Source organism: Henckelia pumila, chromosome 3, assembly GCF_033568475.1.
Source record: "Henckelia pumila isolate YLH828 chromosome 3, ASM3356847v2, whole genome shotgun sequence".
Lineage (NCBI taxonomy): Eukaryota > Viridiplantae > Streptophyta > Magnoliopsida > Lamiales > Gesneriaceae > Henckelia > Henckelia pumila.
The window spans coordinates 20,651,066-20,669,146 of record NC_133122.1 but is presented as its reverse complement, the minus strand read 5'-3'; the positions used below and the strand labels follow the sequence as shown (position 1 = coordinate 20,669,146).

Genomic DNA, 18,081 nt, shown 5'->3' with positions numbered 1-18,081 from the left:
TCTCCATCAAACACTGTATTAGCTGTTTTTTAAGAATAGGTTCTAGCGTCCGAGCAACCTTGACCGAACCAGTTGGGGGGCAGATTATGATCTCTTCACACTCTTCCTCAGCCATAACAGGGGCGTTTTCTTCCAATAAGTTTACTTGTTCCCGATCTCTCGGCCCGGGTCAGTCATCATGGTTGATTTTGACTGCCTTTTGTTCTATCCGTACCTCTTCCACATAGCACTTTCGAGAAATCTTTTGATCTCCCTGGACCTCTCCCACTTCATTACCCACAGGAAATTTTATTTTTTGATATATTGCGGAAGCCACGGCCATGAACGTAGTCATGGCTGGTCTTCCCAAGATAACGTTTTATGCTGATGGTGCATCCACAATAATAAAGCTGACAATCCGAGTTTTACTTGTACGATCCTTGCCCAAAGTGAGCGGCAAATTGATCAATCCAGTAGGTCGGATGGCATGACCCATGAACCCGAACAACGACGTCACCACCGGCTCTACCTTATATTCCCCCAAATCCATCTGGTTTATGGTTTCTTGGAACAGTACATTGACCGAGCTTCTCGAATCCACAAAAATTCGGGCCACATCATAATTAGCGACCAGAGCTCGAATAACCAATGCATCATTATGAGTAGTATCCGACAAACCTTTCAAATCACCCGGGTCAAAGGAAAGGGTCGGGCCTGTTCTAACCACCTGGTCAGCTATCTCCATGTTGCTCAGTTTCCGACTGCTTGTCTTCCTTGCCCTATTGGAATCTCCATCAGTCGGTCCCCCAGATATCATGTTGATAATACCTTTTGTGGGAGGGGGTGGTCCCTGGTTATTCCCGGGCTGATTCTGGTTCGGGCGTTGGAAATTTCCCTGGGGTGGACCAGGTTGGGGTCTTGGTGCGTAATGATCAGGACCTTCGTGACTCCTTTTATTCGAGGGATATCCTCCTTTTTTTTGTGCCAACCTATCCCTCATCCCTGGCTCCTGTTGTATTATTCTTTCAATTTCCTGCTCCAGTTGACGACAATCATTAGTATTATGCCCATACTCATTGTGAAAGTCACAATACTTGTCAGACTTTGGTCTACGGGGTCCCTGCTCGCTCCATGGAGGTCTCTGTAGAAGTCTTTTTTCTTCACATATTCGCATAGCCTGAGTTTTACCCATCCTTAGAGGAGTGAAAGAAGTGAATTGCCCAAGCAGCTCGGGTCGGGGAGATGGTCCCATCCTCCGAGGTGTGTTAGGGGCCCGGGCGTTCTTCGGACTTGGTGGCCTGTCCATCCCATTATTCATACGGGAAACTTGTACCTCCTCTAGATTCACATATTTTTCGGCCCGAGCAAGCACTTCATCGTAGGTAGACGACGGTTTTTTGATCAGGGATTTAAGAAAATCCCCTGTAGCAAGTCCTTGGGTAAAGGCACTGATAAGCAGGTTAGTGGTGGCAGTAGGTACTTCCAGGGCCAAGGCACTAAATCGACGAACATATACTCGCAAATCTTCTTGACCTTGCTGTTTGATAGCAAAAGGACTAAGAGTAGTCGTAGGGTATTTTTTGCTACTAGCAAAGTGGTGTAGGAAGGCCTTGCTGAAATCCTTGAACTCCTTGATATCTCCTTGGCGTAATAAGTTGAACCATTGTTGAGCCGGTCCTATCAAAGTATTGAGAAAGACCCGACACTTGATCGGGTCGGAATATTTGTGCAACAACGCCGCATTCTCAAAACGGGACAGATGCTCGTCCGGGTCCCCTTTCCCATCATATTCCCCAATATGCGGAAATTTAAAGTTTTTGGGGAGTTCGTACTCCAATATTTCAGGAGAGAAGGTAATATTCCGCACTGGCGTGGCTAGGTATCCGGATTGTTTCTTCTTCAAGAGCTCCATCTCCTCCTTCAGTTTCCTGATTTCCTCTAACTGCGTTCTGACCTGGTGATGGGGGAGGGGGATTGGTTTCCGCCCTTGCAGCCATAGCTCTTTCGACAGCAGCAGTGATAAGTTGATTTATTTCTTCGTTGACTCCATTTGCATCAGCCATCTCAACTCTTTTTCTTCAAATTCCCACAGACGGCGCCAATCGATGATGTCGATTTTTTCCTCCGGGTTCGATCTGGTAGAGCGAATCTCCAAATCCTCCACAAAACGGGTCGGGTCGGGTCTCACGTGCACTGCACAGACAAAAGCCAAGTTAGGGGGCGCCGAAAGTGTTTTCGGCGTGACCCCTCCGATGCCTAAGTCAGTGCTCGAAAGTAAAAGAGCGTGACTATAAGGAAGAACAAGAGAATATACGTGCGTGAGTGTGTGAGCAAGAAGTGAATATAAGATATGAATGAATAAATCATGAACCATACCTGTATTTATAGGGGCTTGGAGGGGTAGGTTACCTTGTCAAGGTAGAACATGTGTTAGAGTAGGACTCTACTCGGGTAAGAGCCCTGACCAAGTAGAATTCTAATATCAATTTAAAGATAATATCAAATCTTGGATTCATAAGATATTGTCTTTATCTGTTGATGATCTTCATATGCCCGAGAGTAGTGGAAGGTTCCAGATATTGGACCCTTCTTGGGCTCAGGTCGGGCTCCAACCATACCTGTTAGGGCTCAAGCCCATGTATTCATGATTACGATCTTATTTTCTACCAGGGCTATTTCAGACTGGGCTTCTCATAAAATAAGACTAAATGAGCCTCAAAGTGTATTTCAAAAAATATGGATTATTGGGCTCGGGTCGGGTTAGACCCGTATATTTTTTAGGGACATCAATAAACACGAAACAAAATAAATAAATAATTAATTAATATATGTCTAAAGCATGAAACCACGGATCCATTTACCATTTATAATAGAAGATTCAGAAATTTCTTAATAAAAAGAAAATATGGAATTGAGACCTAAACTTAGAAAAAAAAATCTAGTCGTCAGCTTTTAACAACTAACGAGCCCGCACACTTTCGTAGATAAGTCATTCAAGAAAATGGACCTACAAGAAACAAAATGACCCAAGTCCAATAGCTATTTATAGGTAAATAAAAGCCCATGTAATCAAATTGTTTGGCTCTATGTTCAAAGTGTACTAGAGTTTTACCAAATATTTTTGTCGGGAAAAAAAAAAGAAAAAAAGAAAAAGGAGAGGTTATTTCTCCATAGAACTTGATTAAATAGTTGATTTTGTTTTCCAACAATCAAAATTACTGATTCTAATTACAAAATTTTAAAAAGTATTTGTGCTCATTAGTGAGTTAATTAATCAAGTGTCATTATCAACTTAAATATATATTAATGTTGTACAAAAAAAAATTACGTGCAGACTTGCACAATAAACTACTTTTGAGCACGAAATAGGTTGGTGTCATGCTACACATGCATAGTGACGTTATCTACGTGGGCTGATTTGCTGGAACTGAATAAAGGGCAAAATATGTAAGTATAATTATTTCCTTAAAATTAAAAATATATTTAATATTTTTTTAAAATAATCACCTCAGCTCACACTCTCTAAACAAATAATATTATGATTAATATTAATTGTTGGTGTGGCCTTAGATCTGAAAGAAGCCAACCAAATGCAGACGTAATAAAGCAAGCCAAATAGTATTTTAGATACTTTAAAAAATATATACATATCTAAGCTCGTCCTTATCATTAAATAATCTTACTTAATTAAATAATCCTACTTGATGATGATCACACCAAGTACTACTCGCATGTCACATTCGGAACACATTCACACTTTACTATCGATATTTGTTTTTCCAATGCATCGAATCACATGAAAAAAATATATATATGTGACTCTCTTTGTAGTCATTAGATCAAGTCTTTGATTAATATTTCACGGATAAGATCGAACTAATCACCGATCGGACCGTTGAACTCATCGTCGTCGAACCATCCCAAACTACGTACCATGGCTCCAATTTTTATTGCAAGGACCAAGAGTGAATCCGGCAAACACAGTTTATTCCAACTTTTCTTTTTTATTAAATATAAATGTTTTAAAAAAACATTAATTAATTACGGTTCATATCTTCCATAACTTTTAATAAAGGTCTAAAATGAGTTTTTATTTATGATCCAAATGGGAAGCTTTAATTTGGCCTTTGGGAAATAATAATTATTTTGGCCGGACGAGGCTTTACTTTGATCAATGTTTCTTACGTGAACAAAATGCTTTTAATTAACATAATTGGAGAATGGTCAATTGAGAAGTGCAATCGTACGTAGTCCAGAGTCCAGACCAGACAGACAAGATAACCCTTGGAAAATTTTTATTGACTCTTCTGTTTTCCGCTTGTCCCCCGTAGAGGTTACCAATTAGGACCAAAAGAAACTTAATTAACTAAATATATACTATTATTACATCGATATAAAAAGTCTCCATGCGACCATGTCTGCATTCCAGAAGAACTTATACAAAGGGCCGAACGTTTCATATGAATATTTATTTTGTGCATTTTAATTTACCTAGCTCATATATTTTCTTCGTCGGGGAATTCGGTTATATATATATATATATTATCGGAATTTAATTAAGCTCAATCAAATCTTGAATTCAAAATTTGAAAATTTATAATATATATTGGGTTCTGACCTACTTACCGTAGGGAACTTGTCTAATTTGTACCAATTAACATTTGATTATATTTTTTATGTAAAAAAAAAACATTATTTGATTGAATGCTTTAATTTACTCTGAAAATGGGCAGGAAGTCTAGAAAGAATTAATATTGCCGATCAAGTACATTTAATGAAAGCGATTGGAAGGAAAATGTGGCCACCTTGCATACACTTGATCAATATAATATATACTACACAAGTTAATTAAATTTAAATTTTGAGCACGCTTCCTATAGTTCTCCATGTATTAAACCTCAAACCGACGATTTGACTCCCTCTAAATACTATTCATTAATTTACCAATATCACTTTATTTCCTCCATATTTATCAATGGACCTTGATCCCTCAAGCTTCAAGAACTCCGAGCAAAGAACTAGTCGAGGCGATCACCGGTATATCGCGAAAGGTTTAGGGCACGACAAGGCATATAAATGCACCTTCTGCAAACGAGGGTTTTCTAACGCTCAAGCATTAGGTGGGCACATGAATGTCCATAGAAAAGATCGAGCAAGACTCAAAGAATTTTCGTGCGAAAATTCGCTCTCTTTGGAGATCATCAGCAGGAGTACTACTACCGATCGTGGAGATAGTAGTCTCCCTACGGAGATTAGTTCTTTAACTAGCCAGAAGCCAAGTTCTCCAAGTGGGACGGATGCAAAAGAGAACTCGTGTCTTCCTTATGAAGACGGCGACCCTCGTGTTGTGGAAGAAGATCCTATACATGATTTGCCTTTGTTTTCTGAGGAGCCATCGGTGAGTGAAGTTGGCGAGAAACATGGAGCTGAAAATTTTGGGAAGGGTCGTGTGGATCAGGAGGAGTTAGGGTCGAGTCGAGCTGTGTCACGTGTCGAAGTGGACCTTGAACTCCGGCTAGGACCCGAACCAGCCTGATCGATCGTGATGCATCTATGAAGAGATGGTTCCATATTTTGATCTTGGATTTCAATATATATCTTGTTTAAGGTAATCAAATTTTAACGTTGAATGTAATGAATTTCAGTTTAGTTAAATGAAAACAAAGTAGCTTCAAGAATAATTAATTGAGGATATACAAAATATTTTATATTTCATGAAAGCAAACTAATTACTTCCAAATTAGTATTGTTGATTTTCTTAATTATAATCTAGATCGAAGATATATCATAGTACTGATCTTGATCGATGAGTATTTTAGGTAATGTTTACAACCTCTAAAAATAAGTGATTATAAATTTTATTTTTTAACAAAGTTATGAAATTTTTTTAGAGGTTACAAACACTAACTTAATGATTTCAATTTCCTGATTAACATTCGATAATTTTTGTTAATTCTCTCATTGTTATATAAGTTGATCTAAATTAATTAAATTTTGATTATATATCTAATCTTGGAAATTTCATGCATTGTTTTCAAAATATATTCAGTTTTCTCTTTATCAAACTTAATATACAATTCCATAACTTAAAGTTGAGCTTAAATTTTCTAATGGTACCGTGTTTTAGTTATGCGAAAAATAAAAAAAACAACTAAAACCCAGTATCGGATTTTAATGATCGGAAACGAGATGGGAAATATTGTTGGGCAGCTGAAAAGTCCTATATATAATATGTTGTGAAAAAAGTAAAAATTTATAAAAACTCAAAAACTCAAAATATTCTCAAACTCCACACTTTAAAATTTCTTTTCTCAAATTGTGATTTTCTACACAAATGGAGAGACCTATTTATAGATCTCAATTGGAAATTAGTCCAAAAATTAATTCATCATCATCTACATCATCACACACTAATTTTCAAAATAATACAACTCAATTTTCAACATTCAATTCTAATATAATATAATATATTTTTAACACTCCTCCTTGTGATGATGATCGTCATACGATGATTATCTTTATTACGTGTTTTATGTTGTCTCGTTAAAAACCTTACTAGGAATAACCCAGTGGGATAAAAACCATAGTAAGGAAAAAAGAGTGCAGCCACGTAAGCTCCCCATCATATTAACATGAGTGATTCTTCACATATTCCGTAGATTGTGCATCTCAATGTTATATATATGCTTTCTGAATATTGACGTATGAAGTGCCTTTGTGAAGAGATCTGATGAGTTCTCACTTGATTGAATGTAACAGATATTAATATCTTTATTCTTCTCAAGCTCTTGAGTGTAGGCAAAGAATTTTGGGGGGATATGTTTGGTTATGTCACTTTTGATGTATCCTTCTTTCATTTGAGCAATACATGCATCATTATCTTCATACAGCGTCACAGGCTTCTTGTCTACTAATAATCCACAAGAAGTTTGGATATGTTGTGTCATTGATTTTAGCCAAACACATTCACGACTTGCTTCATGTAGCGCAATAATCTCAGCGTGATTTGATGAAGTTGTTACGAGTGTTTGTTTCTGTGAACGCCAAGAAATTGCGGTGCCTCAACGAGTAAATACATATCCGGTTTGAGAACGTGCCTTATGTGGATCAGATAAATATCCAGCATCAGCATAACCAATGATACTTTGATTGGTGTCTTTTGAGTACAAAAGTCTCAAATCTGGCGTTCCTCGTAGATAACGAAATATATGTTTAATTCTGTTCCAGTGCCTATTTGTTGGATATGAGCTGAATCTTGCCAATAAATTTACAGCAAAAGATATATCAGGTCTAGTGCAATTTACAAGATACATAAGGGCACCAATGACACTTAGATATGATACTTTTGGACCAAGAATAAATTTGTCATCTTCACATGGACGGAATGGATCCTTTTCTATGTTTAATGATCTTACAACTATTGGAGTACTTAATGGATTTGATTTATCCATATTAAAATTTTTAAGGATATTTTCTGTATAATTTGCCTGGTGAACAAAAATTCCACATTCTTTTTGTTCGATTTGCAAACCCGGACAATACTTGGTTTTTCCAAGATCCTTCATTTCGAATTCTTCCTTCAAGTACATCATAACTTCTTGAATTTCTTTATTCGTTCCAATGATGTTTAAATCATCAACATATACAGCAATAATTACACATCCGGATGTTGTTTTCTTGATGAAAACACAAGAGCATATTGGATCATTTACATATCCTTTTTTCATCAAGTGCTCACTTAGCCGATTATACCACATTCGGCCGGATTTCTTTAACCCATATAATGATCTTTGAAATTTTACAGAATAAAATTCTCTGGGTTTTGAACTTTGTGCTTCAGGAATCTTAAATCCTTCAGGGATTTTTATGTATATATCACTATCAAGTGATCCGTATAAGTAAGCTGTAACAACATCCATACGACACATTTTCAAATTTTCAGACACTGCCAAACTAATCAAATATCGAAACATAATTGCATCCATAAAAGGAGAATACGTTTCTTCATAATCAATTCCAGGCCTTTATATCTGACTATTTCATTTTTCTCATTTCGCTTTCGAATAAAAACCCATTTGTATCCAACAGGTTTTACACCTTCAGGTGTGAGGACTATAGGTCCAAAAACATTACGTTTATTCAGCGAATCTAATTCAACCTGGATGACATCTTTCCATTTGGCCCAATCATGACGAGTTTTACATTCACCAAAAGATTTTGGTTCATGATCCTCATTTTCATTTATGATGTCAATGCCACATTATAAAAAAATATCTCATCAATATCTTCTATATCTTTTCGGTTCCATATTTTTTCAGTATTAATATAATTGATAGAGATTTCACGATTCTCGTCAGTTTGTGGTTCTGACAGAATATTTTCATCATCAGGTATTTCTTCTGGAACACCATTTTCTATTTTATGTTCATCGTGCTTCTCTATGCCTTTTTTTCCGAGAATTTTTATCCTTGGAACCGTCTGGCCTTCCACGCTTCAAGCGTTTTATGACATCATGAGTGTCTTCAATTTGTTTCTATGGAATTTCAATTCGAGCAGGGGCATTTACAACATGTATATATGATTTTGTTATCCTTTTTGTGTCTGAAAATGCATCTGCATTTGATTTGCAATTCTTTGCAAGTGCACAATTTGTTGTACATCTTTCTCACATTGTTTGGTCCTTGGATCCAAATGTAACAATGATGGTACATACCATGTGATTTTTTTTTCGATGTGTTTCTTTTCTCCCCCTAACATTGGAAATATTTCTTCATTAAAATGACAATCAGCAAAGCGTTCTGTAAACACATCGCCTGTATGAGGCTCAAGATATCGAATGATTGATGGACTATCATAACCGATATAAATACCGATTTTTCTTTGAGGACCCATTTTTGATCGTTGAGGTGGTGCAATAGACACATACACCATACATCCAAAAATTCTCAGATGATAAATATTTGGTTCTTTACCAAATGCAAGCTGCAATGGGGAGAATTTATGATATGCACTTGTTCTGATGCGAATTAATGCCGCAACATGTAAAATTGCATGTCCCCATATAAAAATAGGTAGTTTTGTTCTCATAATCATTGGTCTAGAAATCAGTTGTAGACGTTTAATCAATGATTCAGCTAATCCATTCTGTGTATGAACATGAGAAACATGATGTTCAACAGTAATTTCCATTGACATACAATAGCCATTGAAAGTTTGGGAAGTAAATTCTCCAGCATTATCAAGTCTTATTTTTTTGATTGTATAATCGGAAAATTGATTCCGCAATTATATTATTTGAGCCATTAATCTTGCAAATGCCACATTTCGAGTTGACAATAAGCATACATGTGACCATCTGCTAGAGGCATCGATCAATATCATAAAATATCGAAATGGTTCACATGGTGGATGAATTGGCCCACAAATATCACCCTAAATACGTTCAAGAAATATGGGTGATTCAGTTTGGATTTTAGCTGGTGATGGTCTTATAATAAGTTTTCCAAGTGAACATGCTTTACATTGAAACTTATTATTCTAAAAGATCTTCTGGTCTTTCAGTGGATGACCATGTGTATTTTCAATCATTCTTCGCATCATTGTTGAACCAGGATGTCCCAATCGATCATGCCAATTGGTTAATATTGATGAATTATCCATCACCATATTTGATTCAATTGGACTTATATGTGTATAATGCAATCCAGTAGGGAGCATTGGTAGTTTCTCAACTACATATTTCTTTCCTGACTTATATGTGGTAAGACACATATATTTTTGATTTCCATAAGTCATTGTTTCAGTATCATACCCATGAGAATATATATCATTAAAACTCAACAAATTTCTTTTTGATCGTGGTGAATATAAAGCATCACTTATCAAAAATTTTATACCATTAGATAACAAAAATTGTGCTTTACCAAAACCTTCAATCAAGTCTACATGACCTGATATTATATTCACCATTGTTTTTGTTGGTTTTAGTTCCAAGAAATATCTTTCATCTCGAAAAATAGTGTGCGTTGTACCACTATCTGGTATGCAAATTTCCATGAGATTATTTTCATGTTTGCTCGTAGCATTTTCCATATCAAACTTCACAAAAAATCAATAAAGAAAAATAAGTACAATACAAATGCAAAATGCAAAATGTAACATGCTTTATAATACAAGAATGCATAAAAAAAATACAAATTTTTTACAATCTAGTCCCACCAATCTTTTAATCAATGTCTTCGAAATCATTCATAAAATCTGTAGCATTGAAACTAGTTGAACCAATTAAATGGTCACTATTTTCAACAAAATTGGTCTCTTTTTCTTTCTCCTTTATCGATTCTTTATAGAGCTTACAAAGGTGCCCAGGGGCTCGACAAGTATGTGACCAATGTCCCGGAGTGCCACATCTATAACAAACACTCTCGGTTCTTTTTGAGTGATTTTCATTTTCACTCATGTTTTCATGCTGCATTTTTGGTGGGTGGTACGTGATGCTCTTTTGAGATGAGTTACTGAAATAACTATCTCGATTATTTTCATATCTACGACCGCGTCCACGACCACGGTCATACCTACGTCCACGTCCACGCCCACGTCCTCGACCTCGTCCACGACCAAAATCTTGTCTATGCCTTTGATTTTGGTTTTCATTTTTAATTACGACATTTGCTTCAGGAAATGCCATTGATCCAGTGGGTCGGGATTGATGATTTCTCATTAACAATTCGTTGTTCTTTTCCGCCACAAGAAGACATGCGATGAGTTCAGAATATCTCGAAAATCCACGCACTCTATACTGTTATTGTAGAGTTATATTTGATGCATGGAAGGTGGAAAATGTCTTCTCAAGCATTTCCATTTCAGTAATCACATGCCCACAAAATTTCAATTGCGAGACTATTCGATACATCGCTGAGTTATAATTACTGATTTTTTTAAAGTCTTGGAATCTTAATGTATTTCATTCATCTCGGGTGGTAGGAAGTATAACTTCCCTTATATGCTCAAATCTTTCTTTCAACTCTTTTCATAAAATTATTGGGTCTTTTTCTGTGAGATACTCACATTTCAACCCTTCATCAAGATGTCGGCGTAAGAAAATCATAGCTTTTGCTTTATCTTATGAGGTTGATATATTATTTTCTTTGATGATTTCACTTAGACCCAATGATTCAAGATGCATCTCAACATCAAGAGTCCATGACATATAATTTTTTTCAGTGATATCGAGTGCAACAACAAATTCAAGCTTTGCCAAGTTTGACATGTGATGCATATAATGATAATCATAATTAAATAATTATGTATATCATATCACATTATTATAAGATCGATGTCATAGACAACCTTTTATATAATATTGTGAAATTATACCAATATAGTTAGTATAAAGTCAGATATAGTATATCATATCACATTATTATAAGATCAGTGTCATAGACAACCTTTTATATAATAACATAAAATTATACAAATATGATTATATTGTTTAAAAACCTTAGAGATTTTTATACTTGTCGTAACCCTTACCGGGAGTGTGAGATGTCGTCTTAACATCCTCCCAGGATTTATAACAAGTTTTTGAAAAAAAACTTATTTTTTCATAAAATGATATTATATATTAAATATATACACAATAAATAAATAAACAATAAAATAAATATTCATACTCTTGTTACCTTTTTCTTGTGTTTTGGAAATTTTACAAAACCTTCGAACGATCGTGCTGATAACGTGTTGTGAAAAAAATAAAAATTTATAAAAACTCAAAAACTCAAAATATTCTCAAACTCCACACTTTAAAATTTCTTCTCTCAAATTGTGATTTTCTACACAAATGGAGAGGCCTATTTATAGATCTCAATTGGAGATTAGTCCAAAAATTAATTCATCATCATCTACATCATCATACACTAATTTTCAAAATAATACAACTCAATTTTCAACATTCAATTTTAATATAATATAATATATTTTCAACAATATATATATAGTAATTAGTTATAGAATTACATGTGTTTCTTTCTACTTTGTAGCTAATGAAATCCTACACTAAGAGTAATATCCAAATTATGCATCCAATGACTCGTAATTTTACACATAGACATAATTAATGATATATTATTAACGTGAGAAATTATGAAACATTAGATCTATCATTGAGGTAATACACATATGTTATGTTGAACTCTATCATACTTCGTATTTGTTTGTTCAGTCCACGTGTAACTAACTAAATGGTCAATGTTTAAATGATTATATATATGTGTGTGCGTGACTCTTTAATCACGATGGATCGATGAATAATTTGGGCGGGACATGCATGCACGAAGTTATATTGTGGTCGGCAATTAATTGATTAGAATTTCAAAACGTCAGACTGTTTTTTTTTATTATTTTAATATAAAAATGTAAATATTATCTTTAGCTTATCTAGATAAATTTGGTATGCACGCTAATATGCTGTACGTGTTTAGGAAAATTATGTTGTATGCAAAATAGGAATTTTCTGGGACAATATTCTAAAAAAATAATATTGTAAGTTGGCCTAGCTAGGTAAAAAATTTTTTCCTATTAATTAACTAGTTTACAATCCTAGATAAGGTTACGCTAGTACGTAATATCGCATTTTTCTCATCGTATTATTTATATATATATTAAGTATTAATTTTATATTTATCTTATGTTAATCTAATCATTGAATTTAAATTACTATATTATCCTTTATAAATAATATTATTTATATTTTCTTTAAAGTTACAATTACAAAATTTTCATTTAATATTTTTATATAAAATATAATCAATTAAATCATATAAACTATAATCTATCAATCAAATACAATACTATATTAACTATCATTATTTATTTAATTAATTAATACATTATATTACTTGTATATGTATTATTTGTCATATCCCTTAGTCAAACGGACTTATATAATATATAAATTATATTTTTATTATGTGTAGTCTGATTTTCGTCATAGACTCATAGTGTCACGTCCGAGACCGAGACGTGCCACCGGCGTTGTTTCAAATTCACAAAAATTATAAAACAACCAGCCTTGTAGTATAGTATAGACCAAACCAGTCTATTATCATAAATATATTCCAAAATATCGTCTTTACAACTCGATAAATCCAAAATAACAAAACTAACAAACTCGCGGAAGCGTCTAAAAACTTAATATCAAAATATTAATGCAAAAATCCCAAAATAAACATAACAAAATTAAATCTTAAAATTCTTCTATCACCATTCCCAAAACATATCTTGTTCACGAACTTCTACATCATCATCTTCATCATCTGGGAGGGAAAAGTAAAGGGTGAGTGTTTTAGGAAACACTCAGCAAGTGGGGGCCGTTCGAGACATATACCAAATATATGCATAACATAAAATAATAATCGTGAACATGAACATCAACATAAACATAACTCAATACTTGGGCCATCGGGCCATAACATCATCATGATACATAAACTTTCAACACATGAACATAAGCACTGAAATTCATCTTCTTTTCATGATTTACTGTCTCCTATATGTTAATCCTCTAAGGAGCGAGACCATGTCCAATATGTTAATCCTCTATGGAGTGAGGCCATACAACGGTTACAATCCCACCGTATAAGGGTCATATCATTATCATATCCATTCGAATCATAACAGTGCTTGACAACATGCATGACACAACATGAACCAACATGACACGAACAAAAGACACATGCTCGAACGAATTTCAAAAACCAAATACCATGACTCATCAATAAATATTTTTAAAACCACATCAAGAAATATATATACAAAGCCCACTTACAGGATATACTGGTGCAAACGAAAATCGATAACCTGGCCGACAAAGCCTGGACCGAAACTTGGGAGCAAATCTCTTGAAAATTCCGATTTCAAAGTTTTGAAATTGGCAGATTGCTGGGTTGATCTTCAATCACTATATCTTAAAAATTCTTAATATATTTCGAATTCTCGATAGTGGCTCTGACACAAGGTGGAACTTTAATTTGGAAAAGAATAAAAGAAGGTAGACCAAATTTCTGTTGAGGCGGCCTTAATTCTCGAAAACAAAATGAAGAAAGTGGTGGAATTCTAAGGAAATTTGTAGTCGTGCATCGAACGCATGGAGAGGGAAAAACAATGTGTGATTTTTCTGGAGGTGTGTTGCCGAAGAATTATTACGAGAGTGATAGTGGTGAAGGGAGGCGATTCTTGCACTTAAATAGGAGGCCAAAAATCGTCCGAAAATAAGAATGAAATCTGAATTGATTTTTGTGTAGCAAGGAAAGAAAATTTGCAGCTTTTTTTTTTATTCCTTGATTTGTTTGCCAAATAAAAGCTAATATGGTGCTATGGTTTCGGCCAATATCTCGCACCCCGAGAAGGAAGGATTTTGGCTTTCATGTAGAGAGTTTATTCCTTATTGAATAAACTTGGGGCCAAAGTCTCGGGTTTCATATCCCTCCCTCCTTATGAAACGTTTCGTCCTCGAAACTTGGGTTAACTTGCTTTTAGGATTCGCTACTCTAAATAGTTTAGTCAGTTCCTCAGGTATAAGCCCTAACTTCTTAGCTAACCTCCTAGATATAAACGAAGGTGTGACACCAAAATTGAATGAAACATATGTAGACACATTGTTGATTAGAATGGTACCTGTCACGACTTTGTTTGCACCGTCTGCTTCTTGAGTAATGGCATAGACACGAGCATTGGGTTTATTTTCCTTTGGTTGGCCTTGAGTAGTAGTACTAGCATTTGGTCCTGTCTTTGCCTTCATGGGTTCGGGACATTGAGCAATTCGGTGTCCCATTTTTCCACAGTTGAAACAGGCGCCATTGTTTCGACGACATTCCCCTTCATGTCGGAGGTGGCAGGTGGGGCATAGCTTGATCTGCGGATGGTTTGGAGCGAAATGAGTCTCCTTGGATAATTCACCAGTATAGTTTGGACGCTTGGACACATGACCATTTGAAGAAGATTGGTTAGGCAGTGGTCGTTTGTTGTGGAAGTCATTCTCACGACGCTTGATATCCGATTCAGCTCGGATGGCCGCTCCCATCAAGTCTGCAAAGTTGGCAGGCTGAAAAACTGCTAATGCCGACTGGATTCGGCTGCTCAACCCCTTCTTGAAACGGTGCAACTTCAGTTCATCATCTCCCATAATGGTTGGGGCATAAGACCCGAGTTCATTGAACTTGGAGGTGTACTCCACCACTGTCATATTTGAAGATTGCATGAGATTTTCAAATTCGCTCAGTTTCTGTATTCGAACCTCCGCTGGAAATTACTGCTTCAAAAACGCAGTACGGAACTGTTGCCATGTGATTGGTCCCGCCGCTAACATGGCTGGTGAGACAGCTTCCCACCACTTACGTGCTTTGTCTTCCAGAAAAAGAATTGTCACCTCCACTTTAAGTGCTTCGGGGACTTCAAGTAGACGCAGTTGGTCCTCCATCTTCTTCATCCAATTTCGTCCCACCTCTGGGTCAGCATCTCCCTTGAACATTTCAGTTTGATTCTTGCGAAGAGATTCATAATGGAATTTTACTCCATTCTGAGCAGGTGGAGGAGGTGGCGGATTGCCATTGCCGTTGCCATTTGTATTTCCCATCCCTTGGAGTGTCGTCGCCACTATTGCTGCGATAGCCGCAAGGTCTTCTCTGCTAAGACTGATTCCTGGAGGTGGATTCACATTATCCCCACGATTGTTGTTGCGTGTTCTTGGGGTTTCTCCGGCCATTTCCACAGTAAAGGAGTTCTAAGAGTTTGTCGAAACAAGATACTTTAAGAAGAAAGGAAATAGCGGAATAAATGAATCAATAAATATTCCAAAGGAATAAAAGTTATTTTATTGATTCCCAAAATGTCATGAAGGTGAACGAAACAAAACAAGCTAAGTCTCAAAAATACCAAGATATCCAAACCATGCTGAATAAAAATCAAAACAATGCTGAATAAAAGAACTAATCTAGGTAGTAGCTCTAGTGATAGTCATCTTCCAAAAATGAAGAAGAACGAATTACGATCAGAATTTAAACTGATGAACAATTTATCATATGTTACTCGGGCAGTATTAATATCAATCGAAATTTTCGGGCAAATTTTCCAAAAATGGAAAATTTTGAGATTTCTTTCTGGGCAGAAACTACAAGTCGAGGGTGTCGTGGTACAATTCGCGGAATTGGATTTCGAATTTCCTGGGTAAAGTTATAAGCGTCCGAAAACTTTCCTAAAATGGCAAAAACGCAATTTCGAAGGCTTAAACGATGGAATTCGGGCTAAAAGCATCATTATTCATACAAAGTATGTGTTTAACTTAGAAGATCGTTTCGGGTCAGGCTACGCAGGGCTTTGGTCAAAATTTGACAACGTCAAATTTTTCGGTACGGAATCCCATCCGGATTTATGAACCTGGCGGCTTTGATACCACTAAAATGTCACGCCTCGAGACCGAGACGTGCCACCGGCGTTGTTTCAAATTCACAAAAATTATAAAACAACCAGCCTCATAGTACAGTATAGACCAAACCAGTCTATTATCATAAATAAATTCCAAAATATCGTCTTTACAACTCGATAAATCCAAAATAACAAAACTAACAAACTCACGGAAGCGTCTAAAAACTTAATATCAAAATATTAATGCAAAAATCCCAAAATAAACATAACAAAATTAAATCTTAAAATTCTTCTATCACCATCCCCAAAACATATCTTGTTCATGAACTTCTACATCATCATCTTCATCATCTGGGAGGGAAAAGTAAGGGGTGAGTGTTTTGAAAAACACTCAGCAAGTGGGGGCCGTTCAAGACATATACCAAATATATGCATAACATAAAATAATAATCGTGAACATGAACATCAACATAAACATAACTCAATACTTGGGCCATCGGGCCATAACATCATCATGATACATAAACTTTCAACACATGAACATAAGCACTGAAATTCATCTCCTTTCCATGATTTACTGTCTCTTATATGTTAATCCTCTAAGGAGTGAGACCATGTCCAATATGTTAATCCTCTATGAAGTGAGGCCATACAACGGTTACAATCCCACCATATAAGGGTCATATTATTATCATATCCATTCGAATCATAACAGTGCTTGACAACATGCATGACACAACATGAACCAACATGACACGAACAAAAGACACATGCTCGAACAAATTTCAAAAACCAAATACCATGACTCATCAATAAATATTTTTAAAACCACATCAAAAAATATATATACAAAGCCCACTTACAGAATATACTGGTGCGAATGAAAATCGATAACCTGGCCGACAAAGCCTGGACCGAAACTTGGGAGCAAATCTCTCGAAAATTCCGATTTCAAAGTTTTGAAATTGGCAGATTGCTAGGTTGATCTTCAATCACTATATCTTCAAAATTCTTAATATATTCCGAATTCTCGATAGTGGCTCTGACACAAGGTGAAACTTTAATTTGGAAAAGAATAAAAGAAGGTAGACCAAATTTCTGTTGAGGCGGCCTTAATTCTCGAAAACAAAATGAAGAAAGTGGTGGAATTCTAAGGAAATTTTTAGTCGTGCATCGAACACATGGAGAGGGAAAAACAATGTGTGATTTTTCTGGAGGTGTGTTGCCGAAGAATTATTACGAGAGTGATAATGGTGAAGGGAGGCGATTCTTGCACTTAAATAGGAGGCCAAAAATCGTCCGAAAATAGGAATGAAATCTGAATTGATTTTTGTGTAGCAAGGAAAGAAAATTTGCAGCTTTTTTTTTTATTCCTTGATTTGTTTGCCAAATAAAAGCTGATATGGTGCTATGGTTTCGGCCAATATCTCGCACCCTGAGAAAGAAGGATTTTGGCTTTCATGTAGAGAGTTTATTCCTTATTCAATAAACTTGGGGCCAAAGTCTCGGGTTTCACACATAGTGTCCATATATCATGGAAAACCGCTATGTTATTATTTAAATTGGTCTGAATGAGAAAAATAAAATACATTATTTATATTTAGACCAAATTCTCACCAATTAGATAACCACAAGTACTTTATATAATTCAACTTAATTACATAACAAAATTCTGAACTTTTC

The 18,081-nt window shown here is 35.5% G+C and overlaps 2 protein-coding genes across 2 annotated transcripts; one reads left to right on the top strand and one right to left on the bottom strand.

The window, feature by feature from the left end:
* Window positions 1–358: 358 nt before the first annotated feature.
* Window positions 359–2,042, bottom strand: LOC140888220 (uncharacterized). The gene is made up of 2 exons (XM_073295910.1): window positions 1,847–2,042; window positions 359–1,755 (listed from the first exon to the last, which is right to left on the bottom strand). The coding sequence occupies exons 1-2, from the start codon at window positions 2,040–2,042 to the stop codon at window positions 359–361; spliced, it is 1,593 nt and encodes a 530-aa protein (XP_073152011.1).
* A 2,912-nt stretch (window positions 2,043–4,954) lies between these two features.
* On the top strand, window positions 4,955–5,515 carry LOC140888219 (uncharacterized). The gene has a single exon (XM_073295909.1). The coding sequence runs from the start codon at window positions 4,955–4,957 to the stop codon at window positions 5,513–5,515; it is 561 nt and encodes a 186-aa protein (XP_073152010.1).
* The last annotated feature ends 12,566 nt before the right edge of the window (window positions 5,516–18,081 follow it).